This window comes from Papio anubis, chromosome 3 (assembly GCF_008728515.1).
Source record: "Papio anubis isolate 15944 chromosome 3, Panubis1.0, whole genome shotgun sequence".
Lineage (NCBI taxonomy): Eukaryota > Metazoa > Chordata > Mammalia > Primates > Cercopithecidae > Papio > Papio anubis.
In genome coordinates, this window is record NC_044978.1 from 101,269,073 (window position 1) to 101,292,142 (window position 23,070).

The window sequence follows — 23,070 nt, forward strand, 5'->3', positions numbered from 1 at the left end:
ACAGTTGGCTTATTTAGGGTATGACAGCTAAACTTATGTAAAGCAAAGCTTTATTTAGTTGCATATAATATACACTGGAAATTTGGTCAGTTTCAGTCAGTTTTGGAGCTTATGTATTTCTATGAAGTGTTTATGCAAAATGGAGTTTTTAAAGTTGAAGAATTAAATATTTCAGTGAGCCTATATGATCAGATTAAATTAAGATGCAGATTTTACTCTCTTTTCTCTTCAGTGACCTTTTGGATTTTATGGCTATAACCTTCTTATTGTCCAAATAGGTTCTGATTGCCCAAGAGAAAATGGCAACAAACACAGTTTATGTGTTTGCCAAAAAGGACTCTAAATATGCCTACACAGGAGAGTGTAGGTCATGTCTGGAGAATTCTTCGCGACCCACCAGTACTATATGGGTTAGCATGCTGGCAAGAGGAGGACAGGTATGGACTGGATATGATGTTATTTGGGTTTATTCCTTTGTGCCTTGTTTTAAAATTCACTAGACTGCATTCTCGGTCCAAAAAAGCTTTTCTGGAGCAATATTGTTGTTATATATTGTATCGTTTACCTATCGCTGTGTGACAAATTACTCTTCCAGCAACATTTATCATCTCACGGCTTCTGAGAGTCAGGAATCTGGGTGCTGCTTAGCTGAGTCTTTTGGCCAAGCATCTCTCACAAGGCTGCAATCAGATGTTTCCCTGGGCTGCCGTCATCTCAAGAGCCATTCACATGGTTGTCTGCAGGATTTAGTTCTTGATTGACTATTGGACTGAGTCTCAGGTCTTTGCGCGCTGTCGGCTGGAAGCCTTTCTTAGTTCCTTGCCATGTGGACCTCTGCGTATAGCAGCTGACAGCAGCAGAGCAGCTTGCTTCTTCAGAGAGAGTAAGCAAAAAGAGCTATAGAGAGAGAGAGAACGAGCAAGGTAGAAATCAGTCTTTTATAACTTTAAAGTTGTAGCAACATTCTGTCATTTTTGCCATGTTCTTTTTGTTAGTTGCAAGTCAGTATGTCCAGCTCACACTGTGAGGAGGATATTACAAGGGCAATAGTAGGAGGCAGGAATCACTGGGTACCAGCTTAGAAGTTGCAGACCACTGGTATAGTTATAAGCATAGATTGCTTATAATAATGGAATCTAGTAGTAGCTAGCAGTTCTTAAATATTTGCTGTATGCCAATTCTGTTACTCAGATTGCTTGATTTAATCTTTACAGCTATCTTGGAAAACCTCTATTTCAGTTCGTGTGTGTGTGTGTGTGTGTGTGTGTGTGTGTGTATACATATCTGTTTTCTTTTTTCTTTGAGACAGTCTTGCCCTGTCGCCAGGCTGCAGTGCAGTGACATGAGCTTAGCTCACTGCAACCTCCGCCTCCCTAGTTCAAGTCATTCCCCTGCCTCAGCCTCCTGAGTAGCTGTGACTACAGGCGCACACCACCACACCCGGCTAATTTTTCGTGTTTTTTAGAAGAGATAGGGTTTCACCATGTTGGTTCAGGATGGTCTCGATCTCCTGACCTTGTGATCTGCCCTCCTTGGCCTCCCAAAGTCCTGGGATTACAAGCATGAGCTACCGTGCCTGGCCAGGAGTTTTAAATAATTAAAATGGTTTTTATTTGTGAATGGTTTTTGGTAACTGGTGTTTCCATTTGTTTTTTGTAATTTTTTTAAAAAGCTTTATTTTCAATTTAATTTAATAATTATGCATGTGTGGGATGCAGTGTGATGTTTTGATACATGTATACAATGTATAATGATACTAGGGTACTTAATGAAATTAGGGTACTTAGCATTTTTTAATAATATTTTATTTGTAAAAAATAAAATTTGTAAGGTAGGCATTCTTCCCCTGTGCACAACATTGCTGGGTATTGTAAGAGATCATCAAAACACACAATCCTTATTGAGAAGGTGGCCAGGTGTGGTGGCTCATGCCTATAATCCCAGCACTTTGGGAGGCTGAGGTGGGTGGATTGCTTGAGCCCAGGATGTGAGACCAGCTTGGGCAACATGGCAAAACACTTTCTCTAGCAAAACAACAACAAAAACCCCATAATTAGCTGGGTGTGGTGGCAGGCGCCTGTAGTCCCAGTTATTCAAGAAGCTGAGGTGGGAAGATAGCTTGAGTGCTGAGGTTGCAGTGAGCCCAGATTGGCGCCACTGCACTCCAGCATGGGTGACAGAGCCAAACCCTGTCTCAAAAAAAAAAAAAAAAAAAAGAAAGAAAAAACAGAAAGTAATGTTTTTTTGGGAATACAAGCTTTAGGCATTAAATGATAGTAACACAGTGCAGAGGCCAAATGACACCTATTACATATATTAGTTTTATAGAAATTTGGAGGAGAATGAGATACTAGTATGGTGTGGTCCATGCAATGTTTTTTTTGTTTTTTGTTTTTGAGACAGAGTCTCACTCTGTTGCCTTGGCTGGAGTGCAGTGGCACGATCTCGGCTCAGTGCAACCTCCACCTCCTGGCTCAAGTGATTCTCGTGCCTCAGCCTCCCAAGTAGTTAGATTATAGGCCTGTCCCACCACACCTGGCTAATTTTTGTATTTTTAGTAGAGACAGGGTTTCACTATGTTGCTTAGGTTGGTCTCGAACTCCTGAGCTCAAGTGACGCGCCTGTCTTGGCCTTCCAAAGTGCTGGCATGAGCCACTGCCCCTGACCTGTTCATGAAACTTAATAGAGAAGATTGGACTTGACTTACACTTTGAAAGATGGTGTGGAGTTATATAAGCAGAGAGAAACTGGAAGGACTTTCTTATTAGAGGAGAGTGGGGATGAGTGTTTGGAGAATCACTGGAAGATAACTCTGATTGAGCTGAATGGAGTATGTTGAATAGTGAATGACAAGTAGGTGATTAGGGTGGATCTGGATTAGTGGATCTTAACTAAAGGTTCACATCAATAACCTACGACTCTTCCAAGTTCAATGGTGGGAATGGGGGTGGAATGGGGCCCAGGTACAAGTATTTGAAAGAGGTCCCCAGGTGATTGTGATTTGCATTCTTTGTTGAGAGGCATCGGCCTGGATGATGGAGGGCCAAGACACAAACAGTATATTAGGGAGACTATCATGGCAACTCTGAACAAAATGAATTAATTGGAGGCAGAGAATAGAAAATGATCTGGATTTGATGGTGAGTTTGATAAGATAAAAGGATGAGTCAGTTAAGATACTATGGTTTGTATTCTGAGGTTCCAGGAGAGTGGTGAACTTTGAGTAATTGATTTAGGAGAGAATATAATAAGTTAAGTTTTAGATAAGATTTTTGGGGAGTGCATGTTGTAGACATTATGATTTTTTTCTTTAAAAAAAATTTTTTTTTTGGAGACCAAGTCTGGAGTGCAGTGGCTCGATCCCAGCTCGCTGAAACCTCCGCCTCCCAGGTTCAAGCGATTCTCCCGCTTCAGCCTGCTGAGTAACTGGGATTACAGGTGTGTGCCACCATGCCCAGCTAATTTTGTATATTTAGTAGAGACGGGGTTTCACCATGTTAGCCAGGCTGATCTCGAACTCCCAGCCTCTGGTGATCTGCCCGCCTTGGCCTTCCAAAGTGCTGGGATTACAGGTGTGAGCCACTGCACCCAGCCTGTGAGCCATCGTGCCCTGCCTAAAATTTTAAAAATATTTATAGAGATGAGGTCCCACTATGTTGCCCAGGCTGGTCTTGAAATGCTGGGCTGAGGCAATTCTCCCACCTTGGCCTCCCAAAGTGCCGGGATTACATGCATGAGCCACTATGCCCAGCTATATTATTTTTTAATGTTCTACTTGTTCTGAAATAAGATCCATGATGAAACAAATAATAGACTAAATGGAATAATTGATGTCCACATAGAAACAACGAATTGGCAATTGGAGATATGGGGGCTGAGGGTACAGGAAAAAGATCAAGATGAAGATTTGGGTGTCATTTATGAAAAGCTGTTACTGAACATGCCCATGAGAGGAGTTCTGAAGGAGGCCTGAGGTGGGAGGAGGAAGATGACGGAAGTTATTAGAGGGATTATAATAATGTAGGGTTGTGAGGCCAAGGGAAGATAGAGTGAAATTGATATTGAAGCAAACAAATATGATTAAAACTGAGAAATCAGGTGTGTCATAGGTTAGTAACTTTTAATTGGTTTTTTATATTTGTACAATTAAAGAGGGAGAAATTGGAAAAAAGAAGCTGTGTGAAAGGGCTATTAGTTTTGAAACTCACAGACCAGCTCTGATTTAATGTTTATTTTTCATTGTGTGCTTAGCTTTTTTCCGTATTTGTCTATCCATATTGTCTCTTTTTTTACCTCTCATATATTTCTTTCTTCCACAGGTTTAATTTTTTTGGAGGGGGGATAGGTTGGGGAGGGTGAGGAATCAGTATTCATATTTTTTTGCAGCCAGAAGTGATTTCCAAATACAGTATTGAGTAATTCTGAGAGAATCTTGGCAGGCAGATAGGAGAGAATGGAAGCTCTCTCAGGTCTGTGACCAGCCTGTGTGTAAAAAAATTAGTACACTTGTTTCAGTGGTTTTGAAATACATTCATAGCAGGTTCCTCACAGTATTGGGAGGCATACTTCTTTTGAAATATGCACAAAGAATACATATATATATTAAATAGTTCTCTTGATGTTTTTCTATTGCTGTGAGCTTTTGTATATTCATGTTCTAACGATAGTTTATTTTTCTAGGGTGCAAAAAAGAGTGCTATTGGTCAGCGCATTGTGGCAACTCTACCATATATCAAGCAAGAAGTTCCCATCATTATTGTGTTCAGAGCATTAGGTTTTGTGTCTGACAGAGATATTTTAGAACATATTATTTATGATTTTGAAGATCCAGAGATGATGGAAATGGTAATGTGAAAGCAAAATGTATTCACAGAGCTTTATAAGAGATTTAGAGTTACTGATTGTTGCTAACCTTAAAATAGTAGAAAGCTGTTCTGAAGAGTAATTTAGCTGTCACAGATCTCATGCCATTTACTGTGTGGTAAAAGCTTTCAGCCCTGCCTGGGCCTCTTTTCTGACAGTTTGGTGTAAAATAGACATGAAAACCAGAGGCAGCTGGAGTTAGTGACAACAGCAAGAAGAAACAGTGGTAAGGAAGCTTGCAGAAGCACACCAGCTTGGTCCAATTTAGTAAAAAGGGAAAATGAGTAGTTGATACCTGTTGTTTAACTTTTCATTTTGAAATAATTTCAGACTTACAGAAAAGTTACAAAAAGGCCAAGCATAATCCCAGCCTTTGGGAGGCCAAGGTGGGAGGATCACTTGAGTCCAGGAGTTCGAGACCAGCCTGGGCAACATAGGGAGACCTGTCTCTACAAAAAATACAAAAGGTTAACCTGTCATGGTGGCATGTACCTGTAGTCCCAGCTACTAGGGAGGCTGAGGTGGGAAGATTGCTTGAGCCCAGGAGGTGGAGGCTGCAGTGAGCCCTAATCATGCCTCCCTACTCCAGCCTGGGCGACAGGGTAAGACCTTGTCTCAAAATAAAAAATAAAAGTTGCAAGAATTATATAGAGAATTCTTTTTTTTTTTTTTTTTTTTTTTTTTTGAGACTGAGTCTGGCTCTGTCGCCCAGGCTGGAGTGCAGTGGCCGGATCTCAGCTCACTGCAAGCTCCGCCTCCCGGGTTTACGCCATTCTCCTGCCTCAGCCTCCGGAGTAGCTGGGACCACAGGCGCCCGCCACCTCGCCCGGCTAGTTTTTTGTATTTTTTAGTAGAGACGGGGTTTCACCATGTTAGCCAGGATAGTCTCGATCTCCTGACCTTGTGATCCGCCCGTCTCAGCCTCCCAAAGTGCTGGGATTACAGGCTTGAGCCACCGCGCCCGGCTTAGAGAATTCTTATACGCTCTTCACTCAAATTGACCAGTTGTTACTTTTGTCACATTTGCTTTATCATTCATTCTTTCTATATATAACACATTTTTTTTTTCTGGACCATTGGAGAGTAAGTTATAGGCAATAGCCTCTTACTCCTAAAGACTTCAGTGTATATTTCCTAATAATCAATACATTCACTTACATAATCATAGTATAATTATTTAAATGAGAAAATTTTACTTAGATACAGTACTGTTTTTTTTGTTGTTGTTGTTTGTTTTGTTTTTTTTGAGATGGAGTCTCACTCTGTTGCCTAGCCTGGAGTGCAGTGGTGTGATCTTGGCTTACCACAACCTCCGCCTCCCGGGTTCAAACGATTCTCCTGCCTCAGCCTCCCAAGTGACTGGGACTACAGGCATGTGCCACCACTCCCAGCTAATTTTTGTATTTTTAGTAGAGATGGGGTTTCACTGTGTTGGCCAGGCTGGTCTCAAACTCCTGACCTCAGGTGATCTGCCCACCTTGGCCTCCCAAAGTGATGGGATTACAACAATACTGGTAATGTACAGATCTTACTCAGATTTTTATCAGTTGTCCTGATAATATTGAAAACTATTAAGTAATAAGATCTATACATTAATAGTATATAGTAATTTAAGTTCAATATCTTTGGTTTTTTTTTTTTTTTTTTGAGATGGAGTCTCGCTCTGTCGCCCAGGCTGGAGTGCAGTGGCCAGATCTCAGCTCACTGCAAGCTCCGCCTCCCGAGTTCACGCCATTCTCCTGCCTCAGCCTCCCGAGTAGCTGGGACTACAGGGGCCCGCCACCTCGCCTGGCTAGTTTTTTGTATTTTTTTAGTAGAGACGGGGTTTCACCGTGTTAGCCAGGATGGTCTCGATCTCCCGACCTCGTGATCCGCCCGTCTCGGCCTCCCAAAGTGCTGGGATTACAGGCTTGAGCCACCGCGCCCGGTCAAGTTCAATATCTTATATAGTTCAGAATCCAATTCAGAATCATACGTCACGTTTTGATTGTATATCTTTTTAGTCTTTTATAATCCTTCCTTGGCCTTTTTTTTTTTTTGGAGACAAGGTCTTGCTTTGTCGCCTAGGCTGGAGTACAGTGGTGCAATCTCGGCTCACTGCAACTTCCACCTCCCGGGTTCAAGCGATTCTCCTGCCTCAGCCTCCCAAGTAGCTGGGACTACAGGCACGTGCCACCATGCCTGGCTAATTTTTGTATTTTTAGTAGAGACAGGGTTTCACTGTGTTGGCCTGGCTGGTCTTGAACTCCTGACCTTGTGATCTGCCCGCCTCGGCCTCCCAAAGTGCTGGGATGGATTATAGGCGTGAGCCTCCAGGCCCAGCAAATCTTTTTTTTTTTTTTTTTTTTTTTTTTAAAAAACATCCGGAGTACATACTGGATAAAAATTTAGTTTTCTTTTGTAGATTTAGGTTCTCATTTTCTTTCCCAGGATGGTCTCGAACTCCTGGGCTCAAGCCATCCTCCTGTTTTGGCCTTCCAAAGTGCTAGGATTATAGGAGTGAGCCCCACCCGACCCGGGCCAAACATTTTTAAATACCAAAACTGGAAACAGTCTGAACAGTCTGGCACATTAAGCATTTGTAGTTCAGTAAACTTTAATTTGACTTTGAAACTTCTGTAAATTGGTTTTAGATATCTGGAACTTTATTTTGCCATTGGTAAAATGTAAAAAAGAAATGCACCACTTTTTTTTTTTCCTTTTGAGACAGCGTCTCACTCTGTCACCCAGGCTGGAGTACAGTGGCATCATCTCGGCTCACTGCAACCTCTGCCTCCAGGGTTCAAGCGATTCTCTCACTTTAGCCTCCCATGTAGCTGGGACTACAGGCCTGTGCCACTGCGGCGGCTGATTTTTGTATTTTTAGCAGAGATGGGGTTTCACCATGTTGCCCAGACTAGTCGCAAACTCCTGGACTTAAGCTATCTGCCCACCTCAGCCTCTTAAAGTGCTGGGATTACAGGCATGAGCTACTGCTCCCGGCCATGCACTACTCTTTTTATAATGGAATTATTTGTATTTTTCTAGAAAGTGTAATGCCTGTGCTGATGAGTGGATTTTGTCAGAGATCTCTAGATCTCTGAGGGGTCTGCTAAGAATTTGTGATTCTTTGATTTTCTAAAAATATTCACATATTTTATTAGGTTCGTAGGGACACTTGGTATGTTATAAACTAAGTGACAGTTTACTCATTTTAAGGTAACAACATGAATTTGAAAATAACCTTTATTTAAATTGTCTGATAGGTTAAACCTTCTCTCGATGAAGCTTTTGTCATCCAAGAACAGAATGTTGCACTAAATTTCATTGGTTCGAGAGGGGCAAAGCCTGGTGTTACTAAAGAGAAAAGAATTAAATATGCAAAGGAAGTTTTACAAAAAGAAATGCTCCCTCATGTTGGTGTCAGTGATTTTTGTGAGACCAAAAAAGCCTATTTCTTGGGGTATGTCAAGTTTCATTGTTTTAAGTTCTTTTTCAAGATATAGTTGAGATAAAGGTTTTTCTTAAAGTCAAAAATGATGTTTTTAATATATAAATCAAGAAAAGCCTAAAACTGTTTTCCTTTCTTTTTTCTTTTCTTTTTCTAAGATATATGGTGCATAGGTTACTTCTGGCAGCTTTGGGTAGAAGAGAACTAGATGACAGAGATCACTATGGAAACAAGAGATTGGATCTTGCTGGGCCGCTGCTGGCATTCTTATTTAGAGGGTAAGGAATTATAGAATGACAGAATGAAGTTGTTAAAGTAGGGAGATTTATTTCACTTTAGGTCAGTCATTGCACATGGCCAGGCTAAACTGTGTTGGCACCCACGTTGGGTACTTATGAAGTTAGCTACATTCTTATTGCTACTTGCTCAGATTTAGTTTTGGTTCATGTCTGGGAAAGCCAGGTTTATGAGGACAATATATTACATGTTTATATTTTCTTTATTCCTCTGGTAGCTTTGTAAGATGTTTGAGAAAGCTGAATGATTGCCTTGGTTTCCCTAAGGGCTAATATTGGATTTTGTTCCGCTTTGTACACATATATACAAAAGCTGGAGAGAAATATATAAAAATACTATCAGTGATTGTCTCACAGTATTGATATTATGTGCAGTTTTTAATTCTATTCTTGCTGTTTTTATATTTGCCATATTTTCTATAATTGGAAAAAAGTTATTTTTAAAAATGAAATATGTAGACAGTACAAAAAGGATAACATTAGCAGTGTTTTGCATGTGTTTTGTTATTTAGTATGTTATAGGTTAGTGTTTTTCAACCTTTTTTTGTTATTACTCCACTAAGGAGCCTCTTTTAACATTTCTGTTTTTTGAGATGGAATTTCGCTTGTGTTGTCCAGGTTGAAGTGCAGTGGCACGATCTGGACTCACTGCAACCTCTGCCTCCTAGGTTCAAGCGATTCTCCTGTCTCAGCCTCCCAAGTAGCTGAGACTACAGGCATGTGCCATCAAACCCGGCTAATTTTTGTATTTTTAGTAGAGACGGTGTTTCTCCATATTGGCCAGGCTGGTCTCAAACTCCTGACCTCAGGTGATCTACCTGCCTCAGCTTCCCAAAGTGCTGGGATTACAGATGTGAGCCACCACGCCCCGCCTCTTTGACATTTTTGTGTAATTGCTCCCCTGCCATGTATGTTCATGTACTATGCGTATATCTGTGCTTGAGACATAAAAGAGCAACATAAAAGAGCAAGAACTTTCACTCTGCCCAAACAATTTTTGCTCACCTTCCCCATACTTTTTTTCTACTCACATATTTTTTTACTCACTTTTTTTTTTTTGGAAATATTGCAAAATACTCGCTTTTTTTTTTTTTTTTTTGCAATATTGCTCCTGTTGAGAATATATGTTGTAGACCGCTAGGTGTTTAAAATAATATCATTTTATTTGGCAGTATGTTTAAGAATTTGCTTAAAGAAGTGCGGATCTATGCACAGAAATTCATTGATCGAGGAAAGGATTTTAACTTGGAGTTGGCAATTAAAACACGGATCATATCTGATGGCCTAAAATACTCTTTAGCTACTGGAAACTGGGGTGATCAAAAGAAAGCTCATCAAGCCAGAGCTGGAGTATCTCAGGTAAGTGTGCCAACTATGACTACAGGTTCAATAGGAAACATGTTTATAGGACTGGTAGATTCTTTTGTTTGTTGAATGTAAATTATTTTGCTTTTCTTACTTGATCAAATGTAAAACTACTGGGTGCCGGTGGCAGTGGCTCATGCCTGTAATTCGAGCACTTTGGGAGGTCAAGGCGGCCTGGATCACCTGAGGTCAGGAGTTTGAGACCAACCTGGCCAACATGGCGAGATCCTGTCTCTACTAAATAAACAAAAATTAGCTGGGCGTGGTGGTGGGTGACTGTAATCCCAACTACTCTATTTGAGAGGCTGAGGCAGGAGAATCGCTTGTACCCAGGAGGCGGAGGTTGCAGTGAGCTGAGATCGTGCCACTGCACTCCAGCCTGGGCAAAAAGAGTGAGACAACAAAAAACTTAAGGAGACTTTTGAATTATGAACATGAAATTTGCTTAAATTAACTATTAGCATTACTAAGATAGATTTTTGGCTTGCAGTTTTAAAATAATTGAGAAATTAGAGTAGCTACTTAGTGGGTGAGACCGTCCATGTTAGTGAAATTGTTATGTCTTAAAAGCTCCATATTAGAAGCTAACCCAGAGAATAAATGGTCATCGCCCTCCTTTGTTGGAAAATACAGTACTTCTGACACTGGTTTCTATATGTTGGTCTGTTGCATATATAGTGACTACAGTAGCTATTCTCAGATGGAGTAATGGAGAAAAGCTTTTCAAAGAGTGTCTCACTAGGCATTTTAATTTTTTATATTTGCTTTTCATAGATGATTGAAAATCTATAATGTACTTTATGCCATTTTTAGGGGTATCTCCCCTTCCTTTCCTTGTTTAAACTAGCCTATACCAGTATCACCTGATTGATTTGGCATTCGGACACCAATTTCTTTTTTTTTTTTTTTTTTTTTTTTGAGACGGAGTCTCGCTCTGTCGCCCAGGCTGGAGTGCAGTGGCCGGATCTCAGCTCACTGCAAGCTCCGCCTCCCGGGTTCACGCCATTCTCCGGCCTCAGCCTCCCGAGTAGCTGGGACTACAGGCGCCCGCCACCTCACCCGGCTAGTTTTTTGTATTTCTTAATAGAGATGGGGTTTCACCGTGTTAGCCAGGATGGTCTCGATCTCCTGACCTCGTGATCCGCCCGTCTCGGCCTCCCAAAGTGCTGGCATTACAGGCTTGAGCCACCGTGCCCGGCCCGGACACCAATTTCAAGCTCCTTTTTCCTAGAAATCTGGATGCTCTAAGAAATTTTGAGGGGCTGCTGATAGCAAAGTTAATATTTAAATTCCTTTTAATTCAGTAAGGATTTATTGGGTATATTTGATATTTGTGATACTGAGTTCACATACGTGAATGAGATGCTATCTCAGCCTCAGGGAGCTCATCAGCATCTAGCAGAGGAAACAGATTCATTCATGTGTAGCTCACTATGCCCTGTGCTGTGTTATGACAAATGCCACATTGCAAATTCAGGGCAAGGAATTTTTTTTTTTTTGAGACAGAGTCTTGCTCTCTCACCCAGGCTGGAGTGCAGTGGTGATCTCCGCTTACTGCAAACTCTACCTCCCGGATTTTTGCCATTTTCCTGCCTCAGCCTCCCGAGTAGCTGGGACTACAGGTGCGTGCCACCATGCCTGGCTAATTTTTTGTATTTTTAGTAGAGGCGGGGTTTCACCCTGTTAGCCAGGATGGTATCGATCTCCTGACCTTGTGATCCGCCCACTTCGGCCTCCTAAAGTGTTGGGATTACAGGCGTGAGCCACTGCGCCTGGCCAAGTTCAAGGAATTGTTATTGGGACCTGTGATGTGCCAGGCACTCTGCCACATGCTGGAGATGCAGTGATCCTGATCTTCAGTAGTTCACAGCCTATGCTTGTAGATAGATGTAAACAGATAATTAGAACATGGCATGGTAACTATTTTGATAAGAGATGTGCACTACTGCTCTGTGGGAATGCTGGAGAAAGGTACTTAGCACAGCCTGAGAAGGTGAAAAGAAGTCCTTGTTTGGGAGGTAACACCTGAACTGAATCTTGAAGAGTAATTGGAAAACGCCCCAAGTTGCCAGGTAGGTAGAACCAGCAGCTCATAAGAGAGCTTAGAGAACTTAATATTCTGAGTTAAGAGATAGAGGGAGGAAGGAATGTGTGTCTGTGGTGGGAGCTAGAGCCGTTCTGGGTTTTCAAATCAAAGTGGAGGCTTAGGAGGATGGGAACCAGCTCATGAAGAGGAGTGACGTGGTCATTTTTGTTCTTTCGCACAGATTCACAGTAATTGGCAGTGTGCAGAAAAGACTTGAGAAGGGCAAGGTTGGTGGCAGGAAGATTTTTTTTTTTTTTTGAGACGGGGTCTCGCTGTGTCTCCCAGGCTGGAGTGCAGTGGCGTGATCTCGGCTCACTGCAAGCTCCGCCTCCCGGGTTCACGCCATTCTCCCGCCTCAGCCTCCCTAGTAGCTGAGACTACAGGCGCCCGCCACCACGCCCGGCTAGTTTTTTGTATTTTTAGTAGAGACGGGGTTTCACCATGTTAGCCAGGATGGTCTCGATCTGCTGACCTCGTGATCCACCCGCCTCGGCCTCCCAAAGTGCTGGGATTACAGGCTTGAGCCACCGCGCCCGGCCAGTGGCAGGAAGATTGTTGCAACAGCCTGGGGTGAGAAATAATTAGGGACTGGACTGGAGCAGTTTTATAGAGATGGAGAGTAAATTTTAGAAATATTTAGTAAGTAAGTTTCATAAGACTTTGTGATTGATTTCGTTGAATGGTTGAAAACTCCAGTGAGTACAGAAAAGAGAATAGTTCTTCCTGGAGGTGGGTCAGATGGCTTTGTAGAGGTGGTATCATTTCACCAGGCAGAGCAGAGTGGAGAAGTGCATTTCATTCTGTGGCAATAGCATGGTCAAAGGCATGGAGGTGAGGGTGTGTGGTGATGTCAGTTGAGTACAGGAGTGTAAGGAGACTGTAAAGGGAAGGTCGTTTTTGGGGCTTCATTGAGGAGGACTTCAGTGTTGTGCTCTTCAGTAGCCAGTGGCTATCTGTTTAATTTTTAAGTGGGTAAGTGTTTAATAATTCTGGCAAGTGAGGAAGGTAGATTGGAGGGAACCAGGCAGGGATTGGAGGGAACCAGGCAGAGCTGATGGACGTAGTATAGATGAGGGGAAATGGGCTGGTCTATTACTGTGACATTGGGAAGGGAGGGGCTAGGTTTTTTAGAAAATTTGAAAATAGAATTGACAGGGTATATTTATAGATGTGTGGAAGGAGGAACTTGTCGACAAAAATGATTTTGAGATTTCCAGATTGAGAGAAAGGTGATGCTGCTTATTGATGACAGAAGACTTAGGAAAGAGGAAGGAGGTTTGAGTTGTTTAAGGACTAGGGGAAGATGGAGATTTATAAATAATTAATAATACAGAGCTTGAGTTGTCTGCTTTATGTTGCCCTAAATATTATCTTATTTATAAATAACATCTTGGTTAGTATCCTGTAAGTATTGGTAATGGATGTTTGCATTTTTCTATTAGATTCAGAGGCCTCAGTCTGGAAAAAGTAATGAGATGAATTAGTGATGTCTGCTATGATCGAAGGAGTGTGAGTTGGTAGAATTTAACGTAACACTTATTGAATATCTAATGAATGCCAAGTACTGTTTTAGGTGCTGGGATACAACAGAGAATAAAACAATTTTAAAAAATTCCCTGCCTTCATGAAACTAATGTCCTAGTGTTTGTTTGGAGACCATACACAGAATGTTTATGTGGTATGTTAGAATGTATTTGCCATCCCTGCTGCAAGTGGCAGGTAAGTTAAGGTGTCAAACTACATTATTCAGGGAAAGAATAGAGAAATGGGGAACAGTTTGATACTCAGTAGATTATGTGTAAAACTTGACTTTGCCTCAGTGTAATACTATGAATCACAGAAATGTCCAGACTTTAAAGATTGGCTATTTTTTTCTAGGTATTAAACCGCCTGACTTTTGCGTCTACTCTTTCTCACCTGCGTCGTTTAAATTCTCCTATTGGTAGAGATGGCAAGCTAGCAAAACCAAGACAGTTGCATAATACGTTGTGGGGGATGGTGTGTCCTGCCGAGACCCCAGAGGTAATACATTAGAATTTATATTCAGGACAAAAAGTCAGTGAGTAATTATGTAGGGCATAATTGCTTTTAGAAGTAGATGTTTAAAAAATTATGCAGAGTGGTTTAGAAATAAGATTTTTTAAATAATTGTATTCTTAGAAAGTAAGAATAAATCTTGAAATCACATTGAAGGAAAAATGTTTATGGAAAAGAAGTCTGATAGGCATGCAAAATCAGAATGACTAATACTTGGTTTATTTTTTAGGGCCATGCTGTAGGACTTGTGAAGAATTTAGCGTTGATGGCATATATTTCAGTTGGATCTCAACCATCTCCAATTCTGGAATTTTTAGAAGAATGGAGTATGGAAAACTTAGAAGAAATTTCTCCTGCAGCTATTGCTGAGTGTGTATAGATGGAATTAGCTTTTTAAACTGTAGTTAATCTTTAGTTGTTGCTTGGTATAGAATTGTTAAGCGTAAAATGCTTTTGCTTTTTCTTTTGTAGTGCAACCAAGATTTTTGTTAATGGCTGCTGGGTTGGAATACATAAAGATCCTGAACAACTTATGAACACCCTAAGGAAATTGCGACGTCAGATGGACATCATTGTATCTGAAGTAAGAATCTTTAGTTAAGAGGGTGTGGTCTGTGAGATTTTTAAATAAGGCATACGACTAGTGAAAGTTATCTTTGCATTGGCATCTTTTCTTTGAACTTTATTTCCTTGAACTGTAAAGTGTAAATTTAATTATAAGTTATTGCTAGGCTGGGCACAGTGGCTCATGCCTGTAATCCCAGCACTTTGGGAGGCCAAGGCAGGTAGATCACCTGAGGTCAGGAGTTCAAGCACAGCCTGGCCAATATGGTGAAACCGCATCTCTACTAAAAATACAACAATTAGTCAGGCATGGTGGCACGGGCCTGTAATCGCAGCTACTGGGGAGGCTGAGACAGGAGAATCACTTGAACCCAGGAGGTGGGGGTTACAGTGAGGTGAGATTGCGCCACTGTACTCCAGCCTGGGTGACAGAGTGGGACTCTGTCTCAAAAAATAAAAAAAAGCCTGGGCATGGTGGCTTACGCCTGTAATCCCAGCACTTTGGGAGGCTGAGGAGGGCGGATCGCAAGGTCAAGAGATTGAGACCATTCTGGCCAACATGGTGAAACCCCGTCTCTACTGAAAATACAAAAATTAGCTGGGCGTGGTCATGCGCACCTGTAGTCCCAGCTACTCAGGAAGCTGAAGCAGGAGAATTGCTTGAACCCAGGAGGCGGAGGTTGCGGTGAGCCAAGGTCACGCCACTGCACTCCAGCCTGGCCACAGAGCGAGACTCTGTCTCAAAAAAAAAAAAAAAAACGTTATTGCTTGCCTTAATCTTTGGATACATGCTTCCAAAAATTTTGACACATTTTTTTTTTTTTTTTTTGAGACGGAGTCTCGCTCTGTCGCCCGGGCTGGAGTGCAGTGGCCGGATCTCAGCTCACTGCAAGCTCCGCCTCCCGGGTTTACGCCATTCTCCTGCCTCAGCCTCCCGAGTGGCTGGGACTACAGGCGCCCGCCACCTCGCCCGGCTAGTTTTTTGTATTTTTAGTAGAGACGGGGTTTCACGGTATTAGCCAGGATGGTCTCGATCTCCTGACCTCGTGATCCGCCCGTCTCGGCCTCCCAAAGTGCTGGGATTACAGGCTTGAGCCACCGCGCCCGGCCAACACATTTTAAATTATTAAATTATATTTTAGTTAAAGTAAAAATTCTTTTGGGGATCTTTTTATAAAGCTGAGAATACTTTTAAAAAGGGAATAACCATCTGGGATTTATCCTTTGAATTCAGAGATTCATTAATAAAATGTGATATACCGCTAATAGATTCTTTTATATTTTGGAGGATTTTGGAGGATATTGAAGTGCTTTGGGATTAGGATGGGTTTTTAAAAAATCATTATAATAAGGCTGGGCCTAGTGGCTCATGCCTATAATCCCAGCACTTTGGGAGGCCGAGGCAGGCGGATTACTTGAGGTCAGGAGTTCAAGACCAGCCTGGCCAACATGGCAAAACCGTGTCTCTGCTAAAAATAAAAAAATCAACCAGGCATGGTGGCATGCACCTGTAGTCCCAGCTACTCGGGAAGCTGAGGCATGAGAATTGCTTGAACCTGGGAGGCAGAGGCTGCAATGAGCAGAGATTGCGCCATTGCACTCCAGCCTGGGCGACAGAGCAAGACTCTTGTCTCCAAAAATAAAAATAAAATAATAATTTAAAAAGAATCATTACAATATATTGTGAACTTTATTACTCTCCCAAATAAGGGTTTTAGTATACTGTTTGGGGAATGTAGCTCAGGCTTTTAATTTTCCCAAATCTATATACCTTGGGTGAAAGTGGTTTTGGAGAGAAACTGAACACACTTAGCCAGTAACTACTCTTTGTACCTAACAAAGCAGAGAAGAGAATTTGGTGGTTCTGGGCCTTTTCCAGCAGCAGGCCCTGAGTGTTTTTTCTGGGGCGGGGGGCGGGGGTGGGGACAGAGTCTGGCTCTGTCGCCCAGGCTGGAGTGCAGTGTTGCGATCTTAGCTCACTGCAACCTCTGTCTCCCAGGTTCAAGAAATTCTCATGCCTCAGCCTCCTGAATAGCTGGGATTACAGACGTGTACCACCGTGCCCGGCTAATTTTTGTATTTCTATTTTTATTTTTTTTGAGAGAGAGTCTCGCTCTCTCGCTCAGGCTGGAGTGCACTGGCATGATCTCAGCTCACTGCAGCCTCTGCCTCCCAGGTTCAGGCAATTCCTGCCTCAGCCTCCTGAGTAGCTAGGATTATAGGTGCCTGCCACCATGCCTAGCTAATTTTGTATTTTTAGTAGAGGCTGGGTTTCTCCATGTTGGCCAGCCTAGTCTCAAACTCCTGACCTCAGGTGATCCGCCTGCCTCAGCCTCCCAAAGTGCTGGGATTACAGACATGAGCCACTGCGCCCAGCCAATTTTTGTATTTTTGGTAGAGATGGGGTTTTGCGATAGTTGGCCAGGCTGGTCTTGAACTCCTGGGCTCAAGCCGTCTGCCTGCCTTGGCCTCCCAAAGTGCTGGGATAACAGATGTGAGCCACTGAGCCCAGCCTGGACCTGGATTTTGACCCAGGCTTATTTACAGCTTGAAGGCAGGAAGAGAGTGATTCACTTGAGGGCAGGCAAGGCTAAGAGAAAGCTCAAAAAAATGTCTCTTTCTTTCTCTCTCTCTCTCTGTATTTTTAAATAGAGGTGGGGTCTCACTATGTTGCCCGGCTGGTCTTGAACTCCTGGGCTCAAGCAGTCCTTCCTGCCTTGGCTTCCCAAAGTGTTGGGAGCTATGCAGTAGGTTGGCTGTATTTTTTTGGAGAGGATCTCCCTCTGTCACCCAGGCTGGAATGCAGTAGCACAATCATGGTTCATTGCAGCCTCTACCTTCTGGGCCCCAGCAATCCTCCCACCTCAGTCTCCTAAGTGGCTGAGACCACAGGGTGTGTGCCACCACACCCGGGTTTTGTTCATCATACAGTATGTGTTATGTATTTAACTCTGCTATTGTAGTGAGAACCAGCCATAGGTAATACATAAACTAATAAAACTGTGTTTACAAAAACACCTGGTGGGTGAGGTAGAGTGGTCGGGTGTGGTGGCTCATGCCTGTAATCCCGTAACTTTGGCTGGCTGAGGTGGGAGGATCGCTTAAAGCTAGGAATTTAGGACCAACCAGCCTGGGGCAACGTATCAAGACCCTGTTTTTATTAAAAAAAAAAAAAAAGACCGTAGAGCTATATTCTGTCAGGAATGTTAGTTTTCTAAGAACTTAAGGCAGTGCATTTGAAAGCAGAATCTTTCTTGGACTTTAGAATACTACTCATGATATTTTTGCTCACAGTGTTTTCTCCTTAAATTACTTTCTAAGGACAGGCAGTAGACTAGGAACTTGGAGCATTTTTCTCTTTCTTGTCTTTTGACTCTTTCATTTTGGAGAAAAACTTGATGTTTTGTTGTTTTATTTTGTTTTTTGAGACAGGGTCTTACTCTGTTACTCAGGTTGGAGTGCAGTGGCATGATATCGGCTCACTGCAACCTCTGCCTCCCAGGTTCAAGTGATTCTTCTACCTCAGCCTCCTGAGGAGCTGGGATTACAAGCGTGTGCCACCACACCCAGATAATTTTTGTATTTTTAGTAGAGACAGGATTTCACCAAGTTTGCCAGGCTGGTCTCAAACTCCTGACCTCAGGTGATCTGCCCACATTGGCCTCCCAAAGTGTTGGGATTACAGGCATGAGCCATTGCGCCTGGTCTCTAATAGCATATTTTATTTGACTTGATAATCCCAAAGTATTACATCAACATTCTATTAATATAAAAATTATTAATAAACCATTTTACATTCTTTTTTTTCCTGTTTTGGTGCTGTCTTTCAAATCCATTATGTGGTTTATACTTAACAGCACATCTCAGTTCAGAATGGCGACATTTCAAGTGCTCAGTAGTCACATGTGGCTATCCACTGTGTTAGATAGCTAGACTGTAAGCCATTTGTCTGATGGTGGGTGTGAGTAGTCAGGCTTACATCTGATAGGTGTGTGTGAGAAGTCAGGCTAATGACTGGGAAAGTATGGTCAAAGCATAGTGACATGGGGCTGGTTTTTGAAAGGTTGTAGGGTGAGATATATGTCATCAGCAAAGAGCCAAAATAAGAAATTGTCATGTACTAGTGTTTGTGGTATTGAAAAAATATTTCCTACGTTAACTTGCATGACATTATTACCAGATATTATTGTTCAGCTTTATAATTGCCAAGGTTAGATTTTTTTCATTCATAAAATTTTTACCTAAGTTTATAATATGTTAAACAATGGTAAACTAAGATTTGCACATTTTACTTGAGAAATTGGTTGCTCCAGAAATTTAGTAGGATTTGTATTGTATTTTTAACTAAGAGAAAATAAAAATTCATGGAACTTTTTTCTTTGTATATATAGGTTTCTATGATCAGAGATATTCGAGAGAGGGAGATTCGGATCTATACAGATGCAGGCCGTATTTGCAGACCACTTCTGATTGTGGAAAAACAAAAGCTACTTTTGAAGAAGAGGCATATTGACCAATTGAAAGAGAGAGAATATAACAACTACAGGTAAAAACATGCAGTGAGAAAAATGTGTGTATTAAAAATTGAGATAGAATTTACATACCATAAAATTAACCATTTTTAAATTTAATTTTATTTAATTTTAATTTTTTTGTTTTTTTTGACACAATCTCAACTCTGTCGCCCATGCTGGAGTGCAGTGATGCGATCTTGGCTCACTGTAACCTCCGCCTCCTGGATTCAGGCAGTTCTCCTGCCTCAACCACCCTAGTAGCTGGGGTTACAGGCATGCGCCACCACACCGAGCTAATTTTTGTATTTTTGGTAGAGACAGGGTTTCGTCATGTTGGCCAGGCTGGTCTTGAACTCCTGGTCTCAAGTGATCTGCCTGCCTCAGCCTCCCAGAGTGCTGGGATTACAGGCATGAGCCACCACGTCTGGCAAGTTAATGATTTTTAAAAAGTATACAATAGTGGTTTTTAGTATGTTTGCAATGTTGTGCACCCATCATCTAATTTTAGAATACTTTCATTGCCCCCAAAAAACTCTGTACCTTTAGGAGTCACATTTGTTTTTCTTAACTTTTATTATGAAGCAAGATAATTAATAGGATTTTGTTTAAGCTTAAAAGTCTTTTGATTGCCCAGGTGTAGTGGCTCATGACTGTAATCTCAGCACTTTGGGAGGTCAAGGTGGGAGGACTGCTTGAGACCAGGAGTTCAAGACCAGTCTGGGCAATATAGGGAGACTCCCATCTCTCCAAAAAATAAAAAAATTAGTCAAGTGTGGTGGAATGCACCTGCAGTCTAGCTACTCAGGAGGCCTGAGGCAGGAGGATCACTTGAGTACAGGAGTAGTGAGCTTTGATTGTACCAGCCTGGGCAGCAGAGCAAGACTCTGTCTCAAAAAAAAATTTTTTGTGATATGTTAAAATCTATTAATAGTAATAAGGAGAAATAACCTATATAATCTAAATATAATATATTACATATAATATGATATAATATGAATAATATAAGAAATTTAGTGAAAAGGCCGGGCGTGGTGGCTCAAGCCTGTAATCCCAGCACTTTGGGAGGCCGAGATGGGCGGATCACGAGGTCAGGAGATCGAGACCATCCTGACCAACACGGTGAAACCCCGTCTCTACTAAGAAATACAAAAAATAGCCGGGCGAGGTGGCGGGCGCCTGTAGTCCCAGCTACTCGGGAGGCTGAGGCCGGAGAATGGCGTGAACCCGGGAGGCGGAGCTTGCAGTGAGCTGAGATCCGGCCACTGCACTCCAGCCTGGGCTACAGAGCGAGACTCCGTCTCAAAAAAAAAAAAAAAAAAAAAAAAAAAAAGAAATTTAGTGAAAAGATGAAGCTGATTTAAATATTTTTTTAGCAAATGAATGTATAGTTATGTATACTAATGTAAAAATCATTCAAATAATATGTGTTATAAATTTAAAAAATTGCCCTCCAATTTATACTCTTCTTCACAAGTAAATACTGGTAACAGTTAGGTGTATATTCTACCAGGCCTTATTCTCCAGCAGCTTACCTTTTTCACTGTCAACAATCATGTAACTATGTTGGTCAGTTATATATAATATTAAACTATATATATAAATATATATTATATGTATATTTAATATATAATAAACTATATTTAAATATAAATATAGGAATACTTTTAAGTAGGAGGAATAGTTAGTTAAAATATTTCAGGAAATAGAAAATTGAGTGAATTCTTTTTTAGTTGGCAGGATCTTGTGGCCAGTGGGGTAGTGGAATATATTGATACACTGGAAGAAGAAACAGTGATGCTTGCAATGACTCCAGATGATTTACAGGAGAAAGAAGTAGCTTATTGTTCCACATATACACACTGTGAGATTCATCCCTCAATGATCCTTGGTGTCTGTGCATCTATTATTCCCTTTCCTGACCATAACCAGGTTAGTATCACTTTTCGTCTTCTGGTGTGAGGAATTGGGAGAAGTAATAAAAATTGGAAGTAACTCTGTAATCGTATCTGGAGGGAAAAAGGCTTTAAATGAAAGGCTCTGAACTCCTACAGAATCAGCATTTGATATACTTGCTGTTGTGTTTCATGGTTAAGAGCCGTAATTGATTATTTCGAATGGTTATTACTTACTGTTTTTGAAAAAAATCAGGAATTTTACCAATCATATTTCTTCTGATTTATTGTCAGAGTCTTTTCCATTAGCAATAGTAACTTTTCGTTGATTCTGCTTTTCATTTTTACGTTTAGTCCCCTAGAAACACATACCAGTCTGCTATGGGTAAGCAGGCTATGGGAGTTTACATCACCAACTTCCATGTTCGCATGGACACATTGGCCCATGTTCTCTACTATCCTCAAAAACCACTTGTGACTACACGGTCTATGGAGTATCTACGATTTAGAGAGCTGCCAGCAGGTATGGTCAGTTTTGCTCTACGTTATTTAAGATCCTGCCATGTTTAAGGCACTTTTCTGGGTGCTTGGCAGGATTAAAAAATACATATGACATAGTGTCTGTTCTCACGGAATTTATAATATGGTGGGAAACGTGAACATAATTAAAAGGTAGTTATGTGGAAAATCTTATGGTGGAGGTACAAAGTCCTTTGGAAGCACAGACTGATGGAAGCGATTAATTCCTGTTGGAAGTCTAGATGCAGTTTCATGGAGAAGGTGGCATTTTAGACTGGAGCAAAATTGATGAAGGGGTGTTTGCATTTGAGAGGTGGTTTAAGCAAGGGCACAGATGGATGAAGTCATGAAAAATGGGTACAGTTAGGAGTCATGTCAGCTTAGTGTGGGTGGAGTGTAAATATATGGGAGTGAAAGCTTGGTCTCAGTGTGGAGAGAGCCTGAACAGGTTGACTTTTATTTTGAAAATGGAGACACATCCAACCTTTTGGATCAGGGAAGTAATACAATTAGAAATTTGTTTTAGGAATACCATTCTGACAGCGGCATAAAGAGTAGATTACAGTGAGGTACTGGATTAGCAGGGTGATAATTTAGGGGTTTTTGCAGTAGTCTAAATGTGAAATGGCAAGGTCCTAAATAAATGAAAAAGAATGATGGGTAAGATACCTTTTGAAATACACTTGATAGGGCTTGATGAATGGCCGAGTGTGGAACAATGAAGAGAGGAATTGGAAATATTGTTGGTGTTTCTGGCTTGAGTGATTAAAGAGAGGTGCTATGAATAGGTTGGGGGAAAAATAAGATTGGGAACATGTTAGAAGGGGGAAGAGGTTTTAGAGGTAAGATAGTAATTCTGTTTTGGATATGTTGATTTTAATTTAGTGTCTTAGTGTCAGAACACTAAGACGTGAACTTCCAACAACAGTGAGTTGCAAACATGATTTGAAAGAAAGTCAAGTCTAGAGATGTAAAATTTTTTATTATTAATGATAATTATAGATTACTATGAAATTGCCTAAGGAGAATTTCAATTGAGAAAAAGGCCAGAGGCAGACAATTTTAGATACCAGGAAGAGAAATCAGGAGAGAAGGTTTGAGAAGTAGCTGGTAAGGAGGGGAATCTCAGGGAGACTGGATGGTAGGTAAAATGGCGAAGAGAAATCTGAAGGGTATGAGTTGACTATTAAAGGAGATGGTAGAGTTCTTTGGCACTGTTGTTATCTTTTGTATTAACAGACTTTTGGCTTTGAATGTTACAGTAACATTTGTACTGTAATGGGGCTCTAACATTTTGATAGGAAATTCTCATAGGTTAAAATTACTTACTTTCAAAATCCTCCACAAGGGGTTCCTCTTGTCTAGAAAAGCAAAATCTGTTAGGTTGTCTACACAGTATGCACGTATCTTTGGGCTGTGCTTGCAGTGCTGTGTTTTCTCCAACATTTAGATAATACAGTTTCTTTATGGCTAGAGAAGAAAATACATATACTGAAGGAGGACT

The 23,070-nt window shown here is 41.3% G+C and overlaps 1 protein-coding gene across 2 annotated transcripts in view; it reads left to right on the plus strand.

Moving 5' to 3' along the window:
- POLR2B (RNA polymerase II subunit B) overlaps nt 1-23,070 on the plus strand; it is a 51,622-nt gene that overhangs the window by 16,540 nt on the left and 12,012 nt on the right. For both annotated transcript variants that reach the window (XM_009207026.3, XM_021938591.2), the window contains 11 exons: nt 279-437; nt 4,681-4,845; nt 8,109-8,305; nt 8,452-8,571; nt 9,762-9,948; nt 13,919-14,062; nt 14,307-14,446; nt 14,549-14,660; nt 19,033-19,187; nt 20,886-21,084; nt 21,402-21,570. In XM_009207026.3, coding sequence (XP_009205290.1) covers nt 279-437; nt 4,681-4,845; nt 8,109-8,305; nt 8,452-8,571; nt 9,762-9,948; nt 13,919-14,062; nt 14,307-14,446; nt 14,549-14,660; nt 19,033-19,187; nt 20,886-21,084; nt 21,402-21,570 — 1,747 coding nt within the window. The remainder of the gene's footprint in view (nt 1-278; nt 438-4,680; nt 4,846-8,108; nt 8,306-8,451; nt 8,572-9,761; nt 9,949-13,918; nt 14,063-14,306; nt 14,447-14,548; nt 14,661-19,032; nt 19,188-20,885; nt 21,085-21,401; nt 21,571-23,070) is intronic.